Here is a 23,524-nt window from a genome sequence, read left to right on the forward strand (position 1 = left end):
GTTACGTGACAGGCTATGCTTCTCAAATCTTTGTTTTAAACTTGTACATTTGACAAAACAGACACGTTTAATTTTCAGATAAAGTTTCACAGTTTAGACCAGTACCTCCTAGACAACGATGACAAACTTTACTGCGTCCATTACGGAAACACAACAGAAACTGGTGGATCTGAGTTTGAGGAGTTTTTCAATGAACTCACCATCTGCCCTGCAACCAATGACAGCAACATCGCTGAGTTTTTAAACAACTTTCTGGTCAACAGTGGGCAAACAACGGATACCCATCACAGTAATGTTGCATCTGTCATCTCATTGGGGCACGGAGTCCACCAAGCAATAACCCTTCCATCTACTCAAAATTCCAGCAATGACGTACGCCTAATGACAGACGGAAGACCCGAGAAAACAACTCAACATTCAAATCAGGCAATTGTTCCAAACGTAGCTGACCTGGCAGAGAATAAAAGTCCAGACTTCACACATAGCCTGAGATTTTTCAGACCAAATTCTCTGAAAACTCCAAAAGTCACAGATAACTTTGTCACACAGATTTCACAGTACAAGGACATTAAAATTTCGCTGAAGTTTGGAGATTTGTGCTTAGTACACCAAAAGGAGATGAATGCCGGTTGTCTGGTCCATTATAAAGGCAACATTGCGAACAAAAACAAAACTGTGGCTAGGCTCGACTCCCGGACAAACATGTTTGATTGTATGTTGATTAAGTAATATAAATAGATGCGTACGTTAAGCCATTGTATTGTCATGCTTGGAAGTAGATCTATGTAGGGATATCCAATTAATGATATCAGACAGTCCATTGCTAAAACTTGAAATGTAGTCGATTCCATATAGATCTAACATAATGATCACTTTAACACGTTCATAAAATACTAGGCGTACTTGCTAAATCATCTCCAACTATTTAAAATTACATTTCGAATAATCACGTTGTTTCACTACTGTTATAGTATTATAACTGTCACATGAATGTTGTAATCTTAATATGAAAGATTTTAATTTATAAAAACTATATTTAAAGTTTCCAGAATCACTACAATGTCCGAACTGGCTGGCGCTGTAAAAAAGATAGAAACTGACCAAGAAAGCCTGAAAATAAATGCCATGTTTGTAGTGCAGAAGGTAAGACTATATTTTAGACGTGTTTGTAATTTTAAGTCAATTTGAATTTAAAAAAAACAACTGAATACTTATTTTAGCTAAATGGGATCTTGTGCAGATAAGCCCCACTACTGATGTTAAACCCAGATATTACCTGCGTTTAACCAACACTATTCTACTGACTGTATTGCTCTAATTTATGTTAAAACCCAGATGTTACCTGCGTTAAGCCAACACTGCTCCACTGACTGTATTGCTCTAATTGCCGCCAACACTGGGAATGTCCTGATACAGAGTAGAGCTCTTGATACACTCGAGCTTCTCCTCTTCAAAGGGCGAATCACACAGCACAAAGTTGACATTGATATGTTGGTAAGTCCCTAGCTTTTCATTCCTTCTTGGTGAATTATTGTGAATATTTGTGGCTCTTCTGACCGCCACACGAAGCCTCTTACACATGGGCAGTCGCCAAAGGTTAAAAGGGCCTACCTCACTACTGCGGAGGGTGACTCAAGAATTTTATTGGGCGTCTGGGCGGTAGCGTAGAGAAACCAGCGCCATAACAAATCAGATCCAAGCAATATAGCGCCTGCTTTCTGTACATTTAAAAAATTAAGTTTTAGAAAACAAGATCACGCGTCTAAAAAGACATTGATAATCTTCTTAAAGTTTTGCATCAGCCCGTAGCAGAGCGCGGGACGGGATCGCTACTATAAACTTTTTTTGAAAAACCTACTGGTTAAGATCCGAAAATATAGATCTGTGCTTCTGGCTGTGCCAAAAATTGTTATATTACACAGATGTGATGTTTTTAATTCAAAGAATAAATAACAGTCTTGAAATTGTAATATTCTTTATAATTTAATTAGTTTTGTATTACAAATTAATTAATTGGACAATGACAAAAAAAAAAAACTATTAAATTATAATATAGCTTAATAATTTTTACGTGTCTTAAAACATTTTAGGATCGCACTCAGCAGTTGTTGGCAAAATCATTTTATGAATTAAGGTATTATCATAGACCCTTTGCATTTATTTACACACGCTGAAAATGTATACTATGCTATGTACATGATAATCTCATATCGATATACTTTTTACTAACTGACTTGGTCAAAGATTACATATACTCCTGGCACTGGCACATACTAAGTAATCAGTTACAACTGAGGATAAATATGACAAGCATGACCTTGAACTAACTTTGAAATTAGTAAAATGTTTTTTGACAATTAATCAGAAACATTTTGCAATTAGTAAAATGTTTTTTGACAATTAATCAGAAACATTTTGCAATTAGTAAAATGTTTTTTTGACAATTAATCAGAAACATTTTGGAATTAGTAAAATGTTTTTTTGACAATTAATCAGAAACATTTTGGAATTAGTAAAAAAATTTTGACAATTAATCAGAAACATAATTTTGCAATTAGTAAAATATTTTTGACAATTAATCAGAAACATAATTTTGCAATTAGTAAAATATTTTTGACAATCAATCAGAAACATTTTGCAATTAGTAAAATGTTTTTTGACAATTGATCAGAAACATAATTTTGCAATTAGTAAAATATTTTTTTATAATTAATCAGAAACATTTTGCAATTAGTAAATTTTTTTTGACAATTAATCAGAAACATAATTTTGCAATTAGTAAAATATCTTTTGACGATTAATCAGAAACATTTTGCAATTAGTAAAATGTTTTTTGACAATTAATCAGAAACATAATTTTGCAATTAGCAAAATATTTTTTGACAATTAATCAAAAACATTTTGCAATAGACGTTTGATAATATTTTTATGTATTAACATTAATAACAATATTTTCTGAGAAAATCTCACTTTCTTTAAACTTAAAAAACTAGCATGTAATGTATCCATCAATCTATCGTTTGAATTTCTACATATTATTATTTTAATTCTGCTAGAAGTTAACATGTACTATTTTTTCTTCTTTCGTTTTTGTGATTATATTTAGAGCTCTAGAGATCACGCCGTTATACCTTTTTGTACATGGACCAAGTGTGGAAGAATTGTAATCGTTCAAACAAATGAAACACGATTTTTGCTAATCTCGTCGTTTTACGCCTTCTTGATTCGGAAAAAAATAAAGTTTTGCGCTCCTGTCTGTATGTGTATATGTGTGTCAGCACGTCAACTTGAGTGCCTTTTCGGTTTGGTGGACGATATTTTATATATAAGTATTACATACGTAGATATCACTCACTTTTGAGAGATTTTCATGTAATCTTAATTAGTATTTTATTCTATCATTGGTTTTCGCGAATAACAAATAACGTCTAGAATTTTCTGAGAACCTCAAGCCCATATCACTCACCGACTTAACAGTATACCATTATAATCTAACATTAACATATTACTGTTTATATGAATATTTTATTTTAGACAAGTCAACTATTGAATTTAAAACACATAGAGAGTCTAGTATTAACAACACTGTATCTTATTTAAATTACAAGTAGCCACTAAAAAACATACTTTCGACTATGCAAATCTTAGCGCCTATTCGTTCGCAAACAAAAGGTAGATAATACAGATAAAAAGTGATTATTATATGCTCTGATATCAGTAGTTGCCCCTTCCCTTGGCTGGTTTGGCTGAGATGTTTCTTTGCAGATAAGTGCATTTCCCTAGATAATTTTCATTTAACCATTTAAATGGTTCATAAAATTTAATTTGAAAGATTAGCATAATATCCAATAGCAAAAAGACAATCACTAGATGGTACAAGTCACTCGATCAGTTAGTTGTGCAAGTGCACAAATGTTGTTTACCAACATCTGATAGAAGAGGTGTAGAAGTTAATAATATAAAACTGGATACGCGGGTTTAACAGCTCATGGAGGCGAAACACACCGATAACGTTGCAACTGATTACTGATCGAAACACACCGATAACGTTGCAACTGATCGTAACACACCGATAACGTTGCAACTGATCGAACCTCGCAGTCTGACTTTTTTACTAACATTCTGAAAGGGAGGAATAAATAAACCTGCTTAACAGTTTCGAAAATTAAGTAAAAGTAATAATAAATTATCTAGTAGCATTTACGTTCAATCATGTTCATTACAGTTCCATTTAGTTTAGAGATTAATTGTAACATTAAGAGTGTAACGAGTAAGTGAATTAAAGTGATCGAACGAATTTAGCATTAACATAGGAGAGCAAAATAAATGTTCTCCGCATATCTCTTCCATCATGCAACTCTGGCAGCATCTTCAGTAACCCCAAGTCTGAGTTCCATGGAATGTACAAGTTTATTTCTTAACGTTTTCCTTTATCGTGCTTTATAGAGCATTTGTTAAATATAAATAGATTTTTTTTTATTAAATAATACGTAAACAAAACAACTAGGTTAGAATTTTGGGGTCTGGAACGTATTGATGGCATTGCATATAATTTAAATGGAGAAAATTGGTTTGAGATCGAACAAATTTGATTTACGATCAATGTTACGAAACGAATCACATTCATATCTCGAGGTAACACTGTAATTATTTGAAGTGTCAAATTATTCTCATAGTTGTACTGTGGTTTACATACCATAAAGGAGAAAATAAAAATAAGTATAAAAAAATAAAAACAAACTTATAAATGCACTAAATTATTTCAAACTATAGTTGTGTTGTAAATAACTTGAAAAGATCTCCAAAACAAAACAAAAAAACATTTTTTTTGACTAGGGTACAGTTCAACAAGCCACAAGTAAACGAGAAACTCGAATGTTTGATTCGTAGATGGTTCAACATTATCTGCATGCTACAAATAGAGACAGCTTCCTATGCTAAAGATACGCAACGCAACGATGAAAATGGAATCTTTGGTGTAGAGATGAGGTATTACATTTTTATTTTTAAAATTATTTCGCATTGGACAATGTTATCTTTTTTTTATAGACTTCATGAATGCAAACTTGAATTTCTCCGTATTCTCTAATTGTAGAATCTGTCTTATTTATCCCAACGAAGAATGATCAAATTTTGGAACCTAAACCTATTAGAAACAAAAAATAATAAAAAGAATCAGAACCATTGCCGTGCGCCGGGATTTACCACTAACCATGTAAGGGGGGGGGGGGGGGGGTAAAAATATTATGACTGAATGGGTTCCGTACCCCTAACATAACATGTTGCTTAGCAAGATATCGTTTCAGCCAGGACGACACATATAACTTTGGTAAAAATATGTTTTACTTAACTTACGTACTCCCCATTACGTACTTCTCTTAAAGCGAGACCATTCTTAACGGTAAAGTAAAATTACGCCAAATCTTAATTTAAATTAATGTATATCCTAAGTTAGCCTATTCCATTGCTAAGCAACAAATATTTATATTAAAATGTAAGACCTGAAATAGTTCAGTAAAAAACTGAATTATTCATTGTTTATTTATACTTGTTTTTGTTTTAACTAATTAGTTTGTATTTGGTTGCTTTTTCTACGAACAAAAAAATAAAACAAAGTTCAAGCCTCTTGTTTATGTAAATTCTTTATAATCTCGGATTAGAAGATCCGCCAAGCATATTCTTTTGTTATTTGACAATATTGTTTGAAAATAATACAAATAACAGACATATTAATGCTATAACCGACAGAAAATTTAGATGAATAATGCATCAAACTTTAAATCATCAACGTGTCATATATTTAAGGATGCTACCTTTTGCAAATTTCTACTCAATTTGTATAATTAAATGCGTCTTTTTACACAATTTAAAAATAAAATTGCAATACGATAAATGTGTTAAAATAATTATCATTAAATAAGTAAAGTTTTTTATGCTACAAATTAGTAACTGTCCACACATGTATCAATAAGTGTAATTGTCAAAAATTTTATTTTTTTCAGGCGTTTTGCAAAAAATAGAAAACTTGCAAACATTATTGAAGAAGGTCTTTTTTCATTGGATAGATTAAACCATAATGAAATTGAAAATATTTCTCGACAATGTTTTAATAAAAGTTTCAAAGAACAAGATACCGTCTTATCAAGCAAAAAATCGTCTACTCAATTCGTAGCAGTTTTACTCTCTTTAAAACAGGCAAGCCTAAGTTTTTGTTTTTAAATAAACCGATAGTGATCTCCCCTAAGCTTTCTCGAATATTCTTATATAACACTATGGGGGATGGCAACTCGGGATAAAGACATGATTTTTAATACATTTTTAATTACTAACACTTTAAAAAAAAATAGAATAGAATCTCATAGAAAAAAATGCGCACTAAGTGAACGTCAAACAATCTGTGTATAATTATGCGGAATATTATTAGTGCTTTATAAATTCAAACGCTTTTTTTTTTAGAAATTGGAAATAGCGTAAATTACTACTTCCAATCAACGGAAATTACTCAAAATTTGAAAGAATGCAGAGAATTAGATATTTTACTTATTTGTGAAACTTCGTTTATCTATTGAAAATAGAAAAAGTCAAGTTATGGACATGAGTTAGGGAAAGTAAAGGCGGCTGGGCCTAGTTCTGAACACACTATCTCTTCCACTTTTTTAAATTGGAAGACAGTGCTCTTGACATGCAGGTTGTGTGAAGGGTGTTGAATGTGTACCTGGCCTTGCTGATGCGGCTTTTAATGTCCTCATCTGCTGCTCCATCCTTGCGTACTACACTAACTAGATATGTGCAGCGATCCAATTCTGAAATAGTCGTTCCGTGTATCTGATGCGGAAAATCCTTTTCGCTATGAACTCTCAACACTTCTGTTTTCACCCAGTTGAATTTAATCCAGTAGATAAACTAGACGGTAATGCTTAACACAAGCTAACTACGTTGTTTCTACAATATAGGAAAACAATAAAACCAACCACCAATTAAATATAATTAGCAATGGGATTTGTTTCATTTCAGCTTTTCTACAGCATGGATCTGGAAATGATTACATTTCTAGAGGAATGTGTGAAAAATTCAAGAAAAAAATCTTTAGCAGTATCTGTGGTGGACTTGATATTCCGAGGACTGGCTCACTTTTTGTGTCAACTAAGTAGGAAATGGCATGTGTTAATAATTGCAATAAATGACTAGCTTTGTTACGTCATCTAAGTAGAAAGTGACATTTTGTAACATTTTTTAAAACCCTAAGTGCCAAATAGCATCCTGTTAACAATGATGCAGATTGCGCCATTCGATAAAGGGACACAAATGAACAGGATTTTTTCTTTAACACTTCAAAAAATTATTTGACGTGTTTTAAGCATCAGTGTGACTGATGCATTGTGTTAGCGTTACTAATGGTCTATTATTAGATGATCGAACTCAATTTCTGGTTGGATCGTCTAAAAATAGATGCTAATTGCATCATTCGCAAAGTGACGAAACTGTTTGGATTTTTTTACGGACAAAAAGAAACATCCCAGTTAATAATCTAACCTTGGTTAATTTTTCTGATTATTAAAATAAAACGCATTACATGGCCCTCAGCGGCCCATGTGAGCCTTTGGGGGCCGAAACAATTTTTTTCGCAGAAACCTCCCCAGAAATATTCTGAACAACCTCCCAAAGTTTCACGGCAATGATGAGATGTGTAGTAATGCATAAAAGACAAAGAAACAGACAAACACAAACACACACACACATTGCTTTATATATAGATAGATAGATGAAGCGATTATGGTATCGGAATACTTGCTCTATTATTTATTAGAAACCTTATTAAAACAAAAGAAAATTTAATATCTTTTTATGTCAAAGGAGAAACAACAGAGAGCGACATAAGTGCGTTGTGTGAACGTGTGGTTAATTTGATAGAAATCCTGCCACAGCAAAACATGCCTCCAGAAGTAAGTTTTTTATTTTATTTACGTAAGTAGTCGCAGATGTTTTTCCTCCAACCGTTACTGTTGGAATAACACATATTTTAATTAATTTAAAATAAATATGAAGTAGTTATAATGTCCACACCTAGTAAACATATACTCGCCTACACAGTAATAAATTATTGTATCGTTTACAAAGTTACAATGAATATGTCTTTGAAGAAACAGGCTAACTGTGAAATCAATAAATGTTATTTGATGTGAGACTAGCTAAGTAAGTTTTTATGGTCACTTTTTACTATACACAGGTGGAGATGGTTCTTGTGTCACACATGTTTGGGGTGACACCGGCCATACGCAAAAACCTCATCGACCTGTTCAAGAGAAAACAGCTGTACAATGAACGTTTACCTGCTTACCTTGTCCAAGAAATAGAGCAGTCACTAGCACCACTCCTAGTTGTGGACAAGAAAAATTTGGCAAGGATTTTTTTTTTAAGAAATGTTTTTTTTTCCAATTAGGGGAGCTTTTTAAATAGCAAAGTTAACAGCCTTAGGCTTTGCACTTACAAAATAAAGTAATAAACAATTTAAATATTATAGCTACTAAAACATAGTATTCGAACTAGATACTTCACGAATTAGCATTCATCAATTTTACCGACCGAACCACGGTACTTCCAGCAAAAATTCACAATATAGATTCTACCGTTGTTGTGGCTTTAAAAACAATCATTAAAAGCGATCTATTTATTAATCATTACCTATTGTTTAGGAGGCCGCTTCAGCGAGTGGAGAATGGTTCCATCTAACTGGTCAGTATTTGAGTACAGTAGTTGACATTCACGTCCACAAACTGACCGAGGAGTGCCACAGGAGTTCTGACTGTATCAACTTCAGGAGGTCCAACAACACCCAACAACACAAGAACCAAATGTTCTGTTTGGGCAAGCTGCAACACGAGAAAATTATCAAAATCTTGGCTTGTCAAGATAAAAATATTCCACTCTTCTACATCACGGAACATCACAAAAATCTGCAGGTGAGAACTGTATTTAGATTTTGATGACAAATGTCGGGTGATGCGGCGGACACATCAGCAGATCCAGGCACCGCTGTACCTAGAGTATATGAGTGAACTTTATCAGTGGCGTCACTAGGTCGAATATCACCTGGTGCGGTCGCCCCCCCCCCCCTCCCCATTCACTCCTCCCCCTCCCCTTTGTGAAGCTCCTGGTCTTTATCATTTCTGACATTGACTGGATATTTAGGGCTTACATGGTCACGATAGTGACCTCAATAGATGTTTTTATTAGGCGTCGTTTAAGGAAAACTTTAACAATCATCTTTTATTAAACTTACTATAATGTTTTTTCTGTATAACAATTTAGTACTTTTGTTTCAGGAGTGTTTGAAAAATAAAATGGAAAATGGAAACCCTTACCCAGACAAATATCTTCTGGACATTCTGATCCATGTGGCTGAAGCCTTGACCTTCTGCCACTCAAAAGACTTCGTGCACGCCAATCTGACGGCAGCCAGTGTGTTCATTGGTGCAGATGGTGTGAAACTTGGGGGCTTTTACATCGCCACATTTGTACAGGGAGATGGGGAAAAACTGCTTGGTAGGTTCTTTTGTAACAACATGGATTAACTTAAGTCGATTCAAGGATTAATATATACAAAAAGATAACAAACAGATTCTTTGTTTTGAATGCAGTAACGTTCTACTGGGTATTGCTTTAGAACTTTGCAGTAACTAATAAATGGATTCTATTATATCTTGATCAGAAAGGAACTAAGCAAACAAAATTATTTTAATTAACCTGGTGTTAATAAATTGTATGATAGTTATGTTACACGGTAGTGATACATACCTAAAACAGTTTGCATTAAATCATTAAAATAATAAATCTTGAAAATCAAGTATGATAGTTCACATTTTAAACATTTTCTTAACAAAGAAAGATCTCTGTATTTTAAAACAGGTGACGCCAGCAAAATACCAACCAGATGGTCAGCACCAGAGACCTTGAAACGGTTTAAAGTTTCCAAGATGTCTGATGTGTGGATGTTTGCACATCTGATGTATGAAGTGTTGAACCATGGACTTCTACCGTACTCACATATCCAAATGGATGATCAGGAATGCGCTAATAAGGTTGTAATAATGTATACTTACTTATTATAACTTTAACAAAATCATATCTACAAAATTATAGTCCTGTGTTTCAACAATAAACAGATATTATAACAATATATACGTGTTTTTAGAAACAAGTCCAAAATTTAGTTAAAGTAAAAGTTAAATCTGCTTAAAATAATTATTTCATAGATGTCGATTAAAAAGCCCAGATATTATTGTAATATATTGCTTTAAACTCTTAACTGAACAGATATGTGATGGCAGTATTAAGCTGTGCAAAGAAACAAACTTGAAAGAAGAACTTCACAAACTGATAGAAGACTGCACACGAACAGACCCAACACGTAGACCATCCATGGAGGAGGTGCTAAAACAATTGCAAATGTTGGGTAATAATAAAGGTATACGAATTGTGTAGTAACAACTAAGTTAATCAAACAATCAAGCACTTTTAAAGTATCTCAGTAGAAGCTGCTCAAAGTAATAATTCTCAAAATATGGTTCATTTATGGTATAAGTGTGGTTTCAAATTAAAATCTGTATAATTATTATTGCATTTAATAAAATTCTTAATTGGCCATAATTGTCGATATCACACATTATTTTACAGAAAACGAGACAAGCGAAAGATCAAGTTTAAAAGACGCTGAGCTGATCAAACGTCGCTCTTCTTTCTTGTTTAAAACGGTAAGCTCTTCAGTTATTGTAAAGCACCATCACAATTGGCCTACATTCCTTGAGCACTATGGAGCTTACGTTCTTTTTAAACAGTGCGATAGAATATGGATGAAATGGGGCATTATTAGTCGTTCAATAAATTGAATCAGGCGCATCCACCGGCGCCCCAGAAAAGTGCTTTGGCGCCCCGGGCTATCCCGTGAGCACTATGGCTCAATAATTTTATTTCAATTTTTCTTTTCATGTATTTTAGATCAAGTCATCTCATTTCTAATGGGATCAAATCCACAAAATTGTTAAATTTCATTACTTAGTAGTTATGTAAACTTAGCTTACTTAACATAAAGTCTAGTTTAAAATTATTTTTTTAAAAAATGGATTACAATTTATATTCATTTTATGTTCACATAAGCGCAACTATTATTTTAAGACATTATTTTTGTTTATATTCTTATCAGGGAGACCAGTCTAATAACTGTAAGTACACAAAGTGCACATTTGTATTTTTTCCATTAGTTATTTGACAGGAAAAAAAAGAAACATATACATATATATATATATATATATATATATATATATATATATATATATATATATATATATATATATATATATATATATATATATATATTTATTTATTTATATATATATATATATATATATATATATATATATATATATATATATATATATATATATATATATATATATAATCCCTAAATATGTTATATAATGTGTATTTCAGACTGTAGCAATCCAACTGAAATAAAGAGAGAACTTAAGGCAACATTGAGCAACTACCTAAACATTTATACCAAGGTACTTTTGTTGTCATAACCACAACCACATATCGTAGGTGTCTCACTTGTTATTTCGGATCACCAAATTTTGTCGACATACGATGGAGCTGTTTCAGGAGTTATATAAAAAGATGGCGATATATTTACCGTTCATAACAGATTAGACCAAATGATATCTAAACGGTTGTTCGATGAAGTGTTTTTCATGCTGGTGTAGCCACAAAACTCTAATCATTTTATTAATCCTAATCATCTCTTACATCTTTTGTAACCATCGCGCTCATACTAACAGCAAAATCGGCAGAATTTTTAAAAACAATTACGTATTTATTTACTGGATAAAAAGTCTTAACCTTTCGTCGCATTGCTTTATTTAATGTAACAGTAATAAATGGGGCAGGAAAAGAGAAGAAATGTAAATAAAGAAAATATAAACTAGCAGCAGATTACTTACTTTTAAAAATAACTCTGCACCTCCTAGACCTAAGCGGAAAACAAAATAATTAATCCTAACCTAGAACTATTCAAATTAAGACCCTTAAAACAAATGCGGTAAGAAATGAGAGAAAAGATTGTAGAAAAAAAATAAACTTTAAATCACCTCCTCTGCCATAGAAATAAAAAGTTTTATTTTTTTTATTCACTCTATTGCTATTAATATTTCTCACAATTATTTTACCATTCTAAGCTGGGATTTAGCAGTTTATTATATTTAAACAATGTGCATATATATAATAATTTCTTTATGTTGTTTTGATGACGAATGCGAAAAGAAGTAAGTTTTGCCGAGAACCGAAAACAATTAAGGCGGTACATTATATATTCCAACCCATTGGTTGTAACAAGACGAAGCGATGCATTCAAGGCATGTCATTATTTGCTCTCAACTTAACACGGTGTTTACAAATCACTGCATTATTAAATGACACTATAGTGACAAGAGGTGAAATGATGCTCAACAACTAAATAAAGAGATGTCTATGAGATAAAGACAACATTCTCCAGCTTCCACGATAACAAATACCAGCTATACCAATTAGTGACTGACATACTACCTAGCGGCTTATAGTATACATTCAAATGTTCTGGAATTAAAACGTTGTAACACAAGTTGATTCACAATTGAACAAAACTATTTTAAATTATGAACTGGGTCAACATCTAGATTTTATAATGAAAGACTTTTTGGGCAGCGACCTTGATCCTGTAGTATTATACTCTCGATATTTAAGTATGTCATTAACTTCATTGCTGTCTCTAACAGGACAAGATACTAATGTCATTAACTTCATTGCTGTCCATAACAGGACAAGATACTAATGTCATTAACTTCATTGCTGTCTCTAACAGGACAAGATACTAATGTCATTAACTTCATTGCTGTCTCTAACAGGACAAGATACTAATGTCGTTAACTTCATTGCTGTCCATAACAGGACAAGATACTAATGTCATTAACTTCATTGCTGTCTCTAACAGGACAAGATACTAATGTCACGGGAGACGCTCCAATTCAATCTGACAGATGAAATTAGGCACATATTAGAAAGTGGAAAACTTGAATCCATTTTGCCGAGAATCGACATATTTTTACATAAAAATATATTGAAGCAAGACAAACAGAGCATAGTAAGTTGTGTTTGTCCTTGTCTATTGATATTTAAAACAATTAAAATTTGGAAGATGGAAAAATGAATTATAATACTGGGCTTACATTGTTGCACGTATTAATATCTCGAACTATAAGTTTTGTGCCTTATGTCAGACTCTATTTATTCTATGCCAACATTCTTCTAATAGGGGCCACCTTCCTGAAGTAAGAACTATATTAATTATGCAATATTTTTAGTAGCGTAAAAAATAAACCGGGAGTGATCTCCCCTAAACTTTCTCGAATATTCTAATATAACACTACGGGGGATGGCAACTCGGGATATAGACTTCTAGACATGACTAGACATGCTGCCCAGCTTCGCTTAGGCTTTCGAAAACATTGAGAATTTGAATGCTTAATTAATTCGCCCGAGGGTCGGTCTACGACCTCAGGAGTTATGAAGAGGTTCCTACGTGGACAAATTTTTTTCGATTTATAGCTCATATAAGGCGCCGGTCAGTCGAGGTCAGTTTTGACCCCCTCATCGTAGACTTTTCGGCCAACCAGCCCTCGTGTTCTGTCGCCCCAAGGCAAGATCCTGCCAAATTTGAAGCGCCTGCGGCACCGGGAAGTGCCCTATCGGACACCCGACAACTTTGCTTTATATATTATTGAGATTAGCAAATTGCAAAGATAAACAAAGATTTCAATAAAGTAATTAAGGCCTGAAATACTTTAGTATAGAAATGTATTGTTTGAATAGATTCTAGATCTAGGTAGGGTCTACATCTGTGTAAGTCTAGTTTTTAGATCATCTAGATCTAGAATCCTAATAGAATTTTTTTTTAAGTTTAGTCCGAGCAAAATAAAAAAAAATAGATTTATCAAGTTGACTTGGTGCGTCTCGAACCCTCACCACCTGCGTGAGTTTAGGTACACTATCATCTCCGCTATATAGGCCCCTAAGAAAAAACGGAGAATAAAAGACGTATTTTAAAATCTTAACTTACGCGAATATGCCTATTCTTTCAAATTAATTTTTTTTATCCCAAATTAGCCAGTTCCAAACAAAGACTTTGTATAAAATAATTATGTCTTGAAATAGTTTAGTCCTAATATAGAAATTTATTTTTGGAATAGATTCTAGAGAAGTTAGAGTCTAAATCTAGATCTTAGCGTCTACGTCTCGATCTAATCTAGCGTAGATTTGTAGATTTAGATCTAGTCTAGATCTAGAATCTCTAGATCTAGAATCCAAATAAATAAAATAAATTTTATGAGTTTAGGCCGGAAAAATTGTATTGTGTACATTTCATAGTGTACGTAGATCTAAATCAAATTGAATGAAATAGTTCATTTCTTTTTATTCTAAACACGGCAGATGACGTCATTAGTTAATGTATAAACATTAGTGACGTCACAGTTTTATGCGTTCTTTTTCACATCTATAAATGCTTTTCCGGTTGCATAAATAATACTGTTTCTCTACATTCGAATACGCCTTTATTTTTTATTTTTCTTCTTTAAATAAAATTGTGGTTATACATTTAAAACATCTACCATATTATTTTCAACAAAAGTCCGTATAAAGTTCTCGATATATCGCTGTAGATTCTGATGTGATGTCCGGCGAAAATATTTTGCGGACAGACAGAGAGAGAGAGAGAGAGAGAGAGAGAGAGAGAGAGAGAGAGAGAGAGAGAGAGAGAGAAAGGTGCGAACGTGGCCCATTATAGATTTAGATTTTTAATCCATTTTAAATACTCAAATTTTTAAAAATAGAATATAATCTCGTAGAAAAAAAAATGCACACCAAGTGAACGCTAAATAAAGATGTGCATAATAGTGCGCAATATTATTAGTACTTTATAAATTTACATGCATTTTTGAGAAATCGGAAGTAGCGTAAATAAGTACTTCCGATAAACGGAAATTACTCAAAATTTGACAGAAGGTAGAGAATTAGATCTACTTACATATCAAATTTCATTTATCTATCTGAAATAAAACTCAAGTTATAGGCTTTTGAAAAATTCAAAGTAGAAAAAGTACCACTTCCGGTTATCGGAAATCGCTCAAAAGTTGATACGGATCTACGATTATGATAAAATACTTATATATGAAATTTCATCAACCTAGCTGTAACGGTACTCAAGTTATCGTGTTTACACACGGACACACACACGGACAGAATTGGATAATCCAGTTTTTCCAACTCCATTACGCATAAAACGCCAAAATTTTTATATATCTGAGTTTATGATTTTTGCCCGATTAAAATAAGTCTTCTATATCCCGGATGTGATGAAGGACTGAGGAGTAAAACGGTGAAAACTGTCCAAATTTAATGTGATTTTTGTGCACGATTACAAGACTTTCTCTATACTTCGTATATACGAGAAAGTAAAAATTACTGCACTTCAACATTTTTCCTCAATCGTTTAAAATGCACATGTACCAAAGTTATATTATCCACGGAGAGCGAACATCTTCTCCTTTAGGGCATCCACCTATATTATAAGCATGTCTTCATAGTCCTCCATCAATAGATGTGCTGTTCTTGTCTTCTAGTTTTGTCCACCTTATGTGGTAGGGTTATCGCAACTTTGGCAAGCCCACCTACGCTGTCTAATTTGTTTTAACTTTTTTTTCTGGCTAATTACAATTTTCATGATATTTTGTTTAATTTGATAAACCTTTTCTCGTTTATAAAAATCATCCTAAATACTATTACCTATCACTATATATATATATATATATATATATATATATATATATATATATATATATATATATATATATATATATACACACACACACACACACATATATATATATATATATATATATATATATATATATATATATATATATATACACACACACACACATATATATATATATATATATATATATATATATATATATATATATTCCAACTATTCCAGGAAATATATTTACCAGTGTCTTGCAAGGAGAGTCTTCTAGAAATTATAATGCACAAGAGAAATATAACAACAAGGGAGCGCTGTATGACACTGTTTATTAAAGTGGCTGAGCTGCTCCAAAAATTTCACCATCTCGGTTTTATTTTAGGCGACGTCAGGTGTTCCAGGATTTTTACAGGGGACAGCGGCGGAGATGTTACGGTAAAATGCAGCTAGCTAAAATTTTAGCTTCTGGCGTGATCATGCACATTTCAAAAGAGTTGTTTGATTGTGTAACCCAGGGGTCGGCAACCTGCGGCTCGCGAGCCGCATGCGGCTCTTTTGATATCAAGATGCGGCTCTCCAGCTCTTTGCACAAACATTGAGAATCTTAATAAAAAAATAAAATATTTGAAATAAAAAAAAATGTTAGTGGCTCTTTAAAACCAGGGAAATTTTGAAAATTGTAACTTTTGGCTCTTCCGCTTCAAAAGGTTGCCGACCCCTGGTGTAACCTTATAAGCGATATGTCGCATAATATTTGTTGATTTCATCATGATTTACATTTAAACGCCACATTCGATAGTTCACGTTCAATTCCAAAGACAGCTTTTCACCTCATTAGATTGACTTGTGAGTTTTAGATGTATTTTGAACAAATTTAATTTGATAATTTTTTCATCGAATTTGATTTTGGAATAGGTTTGCCCAGTATCACTTTCACATCTAAACAAAATTGGAAGTCAAAAGAGTTGCAATTTTAATAACGTGGACATTGATTCGGTTCAAAGTATCAGGTAAAGATTGTAGCTTATTTTTTATTGTGGAGTACAATTTTTCTTTATGATCCTGTATGTTGACTTAACAATGTTTAATCTCTAACTAAAGAAAACCACAAATATGTTATGGAAAGAAATGTGATTACAGCGCTAATTCCTTGTCTGTATTCAGGGCGCCCCCTGAATCGAAGGGCTATAACTACTGCTACACCCCAGCATTTGATATCTACCTACTGGGCAGGTTCATGTGTGACGTCGTACGGTTCATGTACATCGATAATCCTGTAGACTTGCATGAGCTGCAATACGAATCAATGGCTGACATTTTGGTAACGCTTAAATAGAAATTTTCTCACTCCAAAGTACTTATCTATATCAGTATTTCTTAACACCTTCATAATTGCATTCACCCAATCCTTCTTAACAGAAAAAAAAATAATAAGATTTTTTTTCAAAGTCAAAACATAAGTAGGTCTATAATAATTTTAATGGTGCACTAAATTAATCGTGCACTGGCATTACTGTGTTCAAAGAACAAAACCATAAAAATATTATTTCCACCACACACAAAAATAATGACCAATAACATACTAAGGAATATTTACTACAAATCAGTGTGACTTCTTCTGTTGCCTATTAGACACCTTAATTTCAGCGTGCATTGTGTTCTTGTATTTTCTATCATCATGCAGCTTAAGGAAGTATTCTCTTAGTTTTGTCGGTGCTAGAATAGCATAGCTCAACTTTACATGGCAACTCTTGCAGTTAGGACCCTGACTCCCATCAAATTCCGTTATACATGTGAATTCAAAATTTGTATATATTCGTCCAACAACTTCCTTTTTCATTTTGCTCGACATAGCTTTCTCTCTAATAAACACTACCATTTAGTAACTTACATCAAGTTAGATTACTTTGTAAGATTTGCAAATGTCTAGTGGACTGATCACACATACTAAAATAATACAGTGACATGTCTGTTATGTAATCATGTGCCTTCCATTGTATTACGCTCGACCTCTCATTCAACAAACACGTCTTTAGGCAATGTTCAACATTTATTTCTCTTGTTCTTTTTATCTTTACACAACACACCATCGTACGTAGCCGCTACAAACTAACCCACCCACCCCCCCCCCCCCAAAAAAAAAAACCCATCACCCGAAACACAGTTACCCCTCCCTACCCCCGACGGAAAAGGATTTTTATAGAAAATATATACTTTTACCAGTGTCCACCCCACCCGGTGGGCTACTTAAATGTTTGACTGAATTGAACATGGGGCGTCCCGGTAGTGGTGTACGGTTGAGCGCCCCGAGTCTTCCAGCCGCTACCTGAGCACATGGGTCCGATGGCTAGGTGTAGTGCATATTGATTCAGGGGTACTACTTGATTCACTGTGGCATCTAGATTCGTTTTTAAACTAAAATTAATGGCAAATTTGTTGTTACATTTCATTTTCAATAAATAAAAAAAAAACCGGGAGTGATCTCCCCTAAACTTTCTCGAATATTCTTACATAACACTACGGATGGCATCTCGTTACACCGATAGTGTATTGTTCTGTTGATTATTTTTATAAAAGTATCTTATTGTTTCTACAATTTTGTAACAGCAAATTAGGGTATATGTTTGTTTTTTGTTATTTTTTTTGTTTTAATATGATCCTAATCTAAAATTCGAACACATCAGGAAAGTGAAAACAGCACAGACCTACTGAAACACAAGCTGTGGTGTCCAACAGATTTGATGAGACGTTGTTTAGACGTGAACCCTGACAACAGACCAACATTGACACAGATTTTAAGGTGAGTTTTCTAATAATTCTACTGTAAGGCTGGATATTTTGGAAAATTATTTAACGCTTTCTACGATGAAGGAAGTGTTGAGGACATACAATAAATACGCTTTTTTATTAATTTTTTTTTATTGTTTTTTGTTAGGCTTATGGTTGCACTTAGGCAATAGGATTAGCATTTCTGGCTTTCGTAAATCATGTTCTGCATCCGAAGCTGAAACCAAACGAGAAGCTTAGTATTGTTTGGTCTATGCAAAGAGAGAGAGGGATCACGATACATGGCCCATCCACGATCTGTTTATTTAATGTTCTTGTATGCTAACCAAGTTCCATTTTTGAGGGTTCGTCCATTGTCCTACGAATCAACATGAAGCGATATTTTAAATATTTTATTTTTGCATGCTAACAATGAAAAAACTGTTCGTTAAGTCTATTGAAACAATTAAGTTCAACATTGGAGGAAATTACAGGCACTTTATTGTTAAGAAATGTTTTCGTGAAGCTGAATAAATAGTGATGTAATATTTGATAAATTGATTTTGTTTTCAGCGAGTTATCTACCTTCAACCCAAATAATGGACAAAGCGAACAGGACACTTGTGTTATGATCAAATGCACCAACTATGCGTTGCATCAAAATCTGTCAAATGTAAATCATACTGTAATAAATGGAAGCTGTGATAGCATGTCAAGCACGAACAGTTCTTCCCTTGCATCATCACAGTCAGCAAGGTCATACATGGAGATCCTGAACCCGTCGGATTCCTCAGACGGCTCCTTGAAAGGTCCATCACGTAATTCCAGCAATTCAATTGAAATTTTGAACCCTTCTGATTCATCCGACGGCTCTTCGACGAGTCACTCAGCTAAAGCCATCTCTTCAAACTCCAATTCAAACAGTGAAATTCTCAACACCTTAGATTCTGTGAACTGTCATGTTGCACAGCCCAACAATTCCAATATCCCCGTATACATGGATATCTTAAATCCTTCAGATTCTTCAGGTGAGTCGTTGACGAGTGACGTAGTTAAGCCCAGTTCTCATCAGCATAAAACTAGACCAAACCTAGCGATGCCGAGTAAACCACGACCAAAACATACACAAAGCTCCAGCACAACATCGTCACCACAAAGCTCCAGCACAACATCGTCACCACAAAGCTCCAGGACAACATCGTCACGTGTGATGCCGAGAAGACAGCCGGAAGGCGAAGATGAGTATTTAGCTCCTATCCATGTTGTTTATCCACCTCAAGTGTTGAGGGTGAAAGAATTGATTCACGATCCTGTCGCGCTACCACAACTACAAACCAGAAAAGGAAAGGAATCGAAAGTAAGGAAGATACAGAGGATTTTCGTGAAGAAGCCAAAGAGCGAACCTCCTACAGGAACACCGAAAACTGACACGATCTCACAGCAAGTGACACGTCCAGTAACTCCCAACGATTACGATCAGTATAATGAAACCTATTCAAGCGCCAACGATTCACTAGACCAAACAGTCATTGCCATGTCGTCTGGTTCGACGACTTGGTATGCTGCAGCTGATTCGTCTTTCTACAACGAGATTGATTACAATGACCTGTACAGCCAGAGTGTACAATACAACGATGAGGATCAGAGGTATAGTCAGGCGGATAACCATGACAGAGCAGTAGATGAAAGTTCTGATGAGTGCACGTATGACGACTGCTTATAAACCACGATGACCTTTTTACTTTCTCGTATATACGTAGTATAGAGAAAGTATTGTAATCGTGCAAAAAAAAAATCGAGATTTTTACAAATCTCGACGTTTTACACCTCACTGATACGGAAAAACATAATTTTGCAATCTTGTCCGTATGTCTGTGTGTGTGTGTGTCTGTCCGTGTGTGTGTCTGTCCGTGTGTAAACACGATAACTTGAGTACCGTTACAGCTAGGTTGATGAAATTTCATATATAAGTATTGTATCAAAATCGTAGATCCGTATCAACTTTTGAGCGATTTCCGATAACCGGAAGTGGTACTTTTCCTACTTTGAATTTTTCAAAAGCCTATAACTTGAGTACTATTTCAGATAGATAAATGAAATTTCACATGTAAGTAAAAGATCTAATTCTCTACCTTCTGTTAAATTTTGAGTAATTTCTGTTGACCGGAAGTAGTAATTTACGCTACTTCCGATTTCTCAAAAAACTAATGTAAATTTTAAAAGTACTAATAATATTGCGCACTATTATGCGCTTTTTTATTTCGCGTTCACTTGGTGTGCAATTAATTTGTCTACGAGATTTTATTCTATTTTTAAAACTTTAAGTATTTAAAATGGATTAAAAATCATGTCTATAGCCCGAGTTCCCATCCCCTGTTATTTTATATAAAAATATTCGAGAAAGTTTAGGGGAGATCACTCCCGGTTTATTTTAAACTAAAAAGTTTAACAAATGCTACTGCTCAATTTTCTAGTATCACTTTACAGAGCGCTCATAATGTACCTTTTTGTTGCTTTATGTGTATCTAGAATTTTTAATGCAACCATACTGATTCTGTGTGTTAGGGGAGGGGGGGGGGGTCTAACTTAAGTGATCACTACAAGGGGGGTGGGGGAAGGGTTCGAACTATTGTGCTGAAAGTTGGAGGGTTCAGAAAGTGTGTTGTCACAATTTTGAATTTTAAAAAAATTACTTTTGAAACCAAAATTTGTTATGTAGCTTTTTTTACAAGACATTTTGAGAATTAAAATAAAGCGATCAAAATACAAAATGTTAATGCAGTTCTGTTAACGTTTTTAGGAAACACAAATTAAAAAAAAAACGAAAATTGCAGTTTGGGAGGGAGTGGGGTGGTAGGCTAATGTGTCACGTGATATTAGAAGTGTTTGGAACTTTTGTGATAATATGGAAGTTAGATGAAATCGCCAATCAAAGTATGAAGTCTTTTTTTAACGACCCCCATTTGCCAAGAAATTATATTTGAGCTTCCCAGCGTTCAGATAGCGTTTGTCAGTGGCGTAGGCAAGGGGGGGTGGTTAGGGGGGGGGGGGTTATAACCCCTCCCATAGACCCCTATATATATATATATATATATATATATATATATATATATATATATATATATATATATATATATATATATATATATATATATATATATATATATATATATATATATATATATATATATATATATATATATATATTATGGAAACGTATGGAAACATTTTTTAACCCCTCCCATGACCAATTCCTGGCTACGCTACTGGCGTTTGTCATTACTAATGGCACTCTGTATGTCGCTAATTGTGGGGAGTTACTTTACTTTGTAACTGGGAACTCAACTTTTTACTTATCCCTGGTGTTTTTATTTTTTTATCGTAAAGATTGCATTTAATTGTTTTTATTTGTTCCCAAAAATCAGGGTATTAGTTTTCTCAAAATAGTGTGTGTAATACGGCAAAAAATAGTTAAATTGACTAAAATGTACGTTTTCTTTTAAGATTGTATTTAAACCCTGTGAAGTTTGTTCATAGAAGTATATTTTATTGTTAAAGGATGTATAATAAATAAATTAATCTGTGGGGAAAATTTCGTTTAGAAACATGTGCCAGCGTATTATTTTATAAGATGTGAATATTTCCCTTTTGCAAAGCTATAAAGTGCTGAAGTGCTAGCTAATGTTGTCATGAATGGTAAAGCTGAGTGGTGAAAGTGTCGCTTACCACAGGTAGGTCACACACGGTACATTCAGTTTCTAGCTTAAAGATACTCTTCAAGTTATCGATCTCTACCAATACCTGCATTCGGTTACTTAGACAACCAGTAAAAAGACTACGACTTAAGCTGTTCGTCTGTTAGTACTTTATTCTGTAAAATGGTAGATAATCGGAAATGTACTAAAATTATAGTTTTATTTTTATAATAAATATGTAAGTAGCAAGTTATTATAGTTATTAAAGCTTATATATACGTGCATAATATGTAGTATTTTTCTAACATATCTGGTATATATTGTGATTAGGCCGAAGCATTTAACTTATGTTTTGCACCCTTTGTTAAATCATTATGCCATTCTAAAATTATTATCTCTCACTTTCAATATTAATTTTATTATTATTATTATTTTATTATAAAATTGTTAATAATGTATTTCAATTCAATTGACGATCGGTAAATGCGTCAAACGCAGAAGAAATAAAACCATTCATCATATAAACCTGGTTCAGTTATTAACGCTTTTCTTTTTAAATATTATTGTTTTGTTATTTTTACAATTTATTATTTTTTAACTTAAAAATAGTTGTTTAATCACATGTATGACATAACCAAAAACTGGAAAACAAAATCTAGCTAAACACAGGCACGTACTTGACATAAGCCTTACTTCAAACCGAAACTGAAACTTAACACACACACACACACACACACACACACACACACACACACACACACACACACACACACACACACACACAATCAAAGATTAGTCTGAGCTAAAGGATAAACCTTCTACGCCAAAAACTTAATCCTACATCGCAATATAAACCGCCAATGTCTTATAACTATTGAAATAAGACGAATGGGAAGGGAGAGAAATCCCGAAATTTCGTGTTGTTGTATACAGAGAGCTTTCCTTGGTCTGTGTTCTCGAGCTACTGTTGTAGAGAGTTTTTGCCCCTGCTGTGCCAATAGATCAGGGGTTCCCAACCCTGTGCCCGCGGGCGCCATGGCGCCCGCTGAACGATTCGTATTTGCCCGCCTCTCACTATTCGAGTCAGAATTTTTTTTCATAAACATTATTTTGAAATATGATTTATTTGTATTCATTTGTTACAGTTTTAATTTTTTTTTACTGCCTAGGTTTATTAAATATGTTCGATACTTGTCCCAACTATTGAAACAGA

The 23,524-nt window shown here is 33.6% G+C and overlaps 1 protein-coding gene across 1 annotated transcript in view; it reads left to right on the forward strand.

Moving 5' to 3' along the window:
* The window catches only part of LOC131954210 (uncharacterized), a 30,705-nt gene extending 10,198 nt beyond the window's left edge, over positions 1–20,507 (forward strand). The window contains exons 3-24 of the mRNA XM_059317765.1: positions 79–712; positions 1,043–1,143; positions 1,336–1,494; positions 2,091–2,134; positions 4,837–4,989; positions 6,003–6,205; positions 6,992–7,147; positions 7,855–7,943; positions 8,228–8,398; positions 8,694–8,960; positions 9,324–9,543; positions 9,907–10,079; positions 10,315–10,465; positions 10,675–10,751; positions 11,201–11,219; positions 11,488–11,561; positions 13,022–13,171; positions 16,085–16,285; positions 16,766–16,860; positions 17,015–17,171; positions 18,535–18,650; positions 19,190–20,507. Coding sequence (XP_059173748.1) covers positions 79–712; positions 1,043–1,143; positions 1,336–1,494; positions 2,091–2,134; positions 4,837–4,989; positions 6,003–6,205; positions 6,992–7,147; positions 7,855–7,943; positions 8,228–8,398; positions 8,694–8,960; positions 9,324–9,543; positions 9,907–10,079; positions 10,315–10,465; positions 10,675–10,751; positions 11,201–11,219; positions 11,488–11,561; positions 13,022–13,171; positions 16,085–16,285; positions 16,766–16,860; positions 17,015–17,171; positions 18,535–18,650; positions 19,190–20,339 — 4,560 coding nt within the window. The 3' untranslated portion in view covers positions 20,340–20,507. The remainder of the gene's footprint in view (positions 1–78; positions 713–1,042; positions 1,144–1,335; positions 1,495–2,090; positions 2,135–4,836; positions 4,990–6,002; positions 6,206–6,991; positions 7,148–7,854; positions 7,944–8,227; positions 8,399–8,693; positions 8,961–9,323; positions 9,544–9,906; positions 10,080–10,314; positions 10,466–10,674; positions 10,752–11,200; positions 11,220–11,487; positions 11,562–13,021; positions 13,172–16,084; positions 16,286–16,765; positions 16,861–17,014; positions 17,172–18,534; positions 18,651–19,189) is intronic.
* Positions 20,508–23,524: the final 3,017 nt, after the last annotated feature.

The sequence above is a fragment of the Physella acuta genome, unplaced genomic scaffold, assembly GCF_028476545.2.
Source record: "Physella acuta isolate Inbredline_101_S28 unplaced genomic scaffold, ASM2847654v3 ptg000979l, whole genome shotgun sequence".
Classification (NCBI taxonomy): domain Eukaryota; kingdom Metazoa; phylum Mollusca; class Gastropoda; family Physidae; genus Physella; species Physella acuta.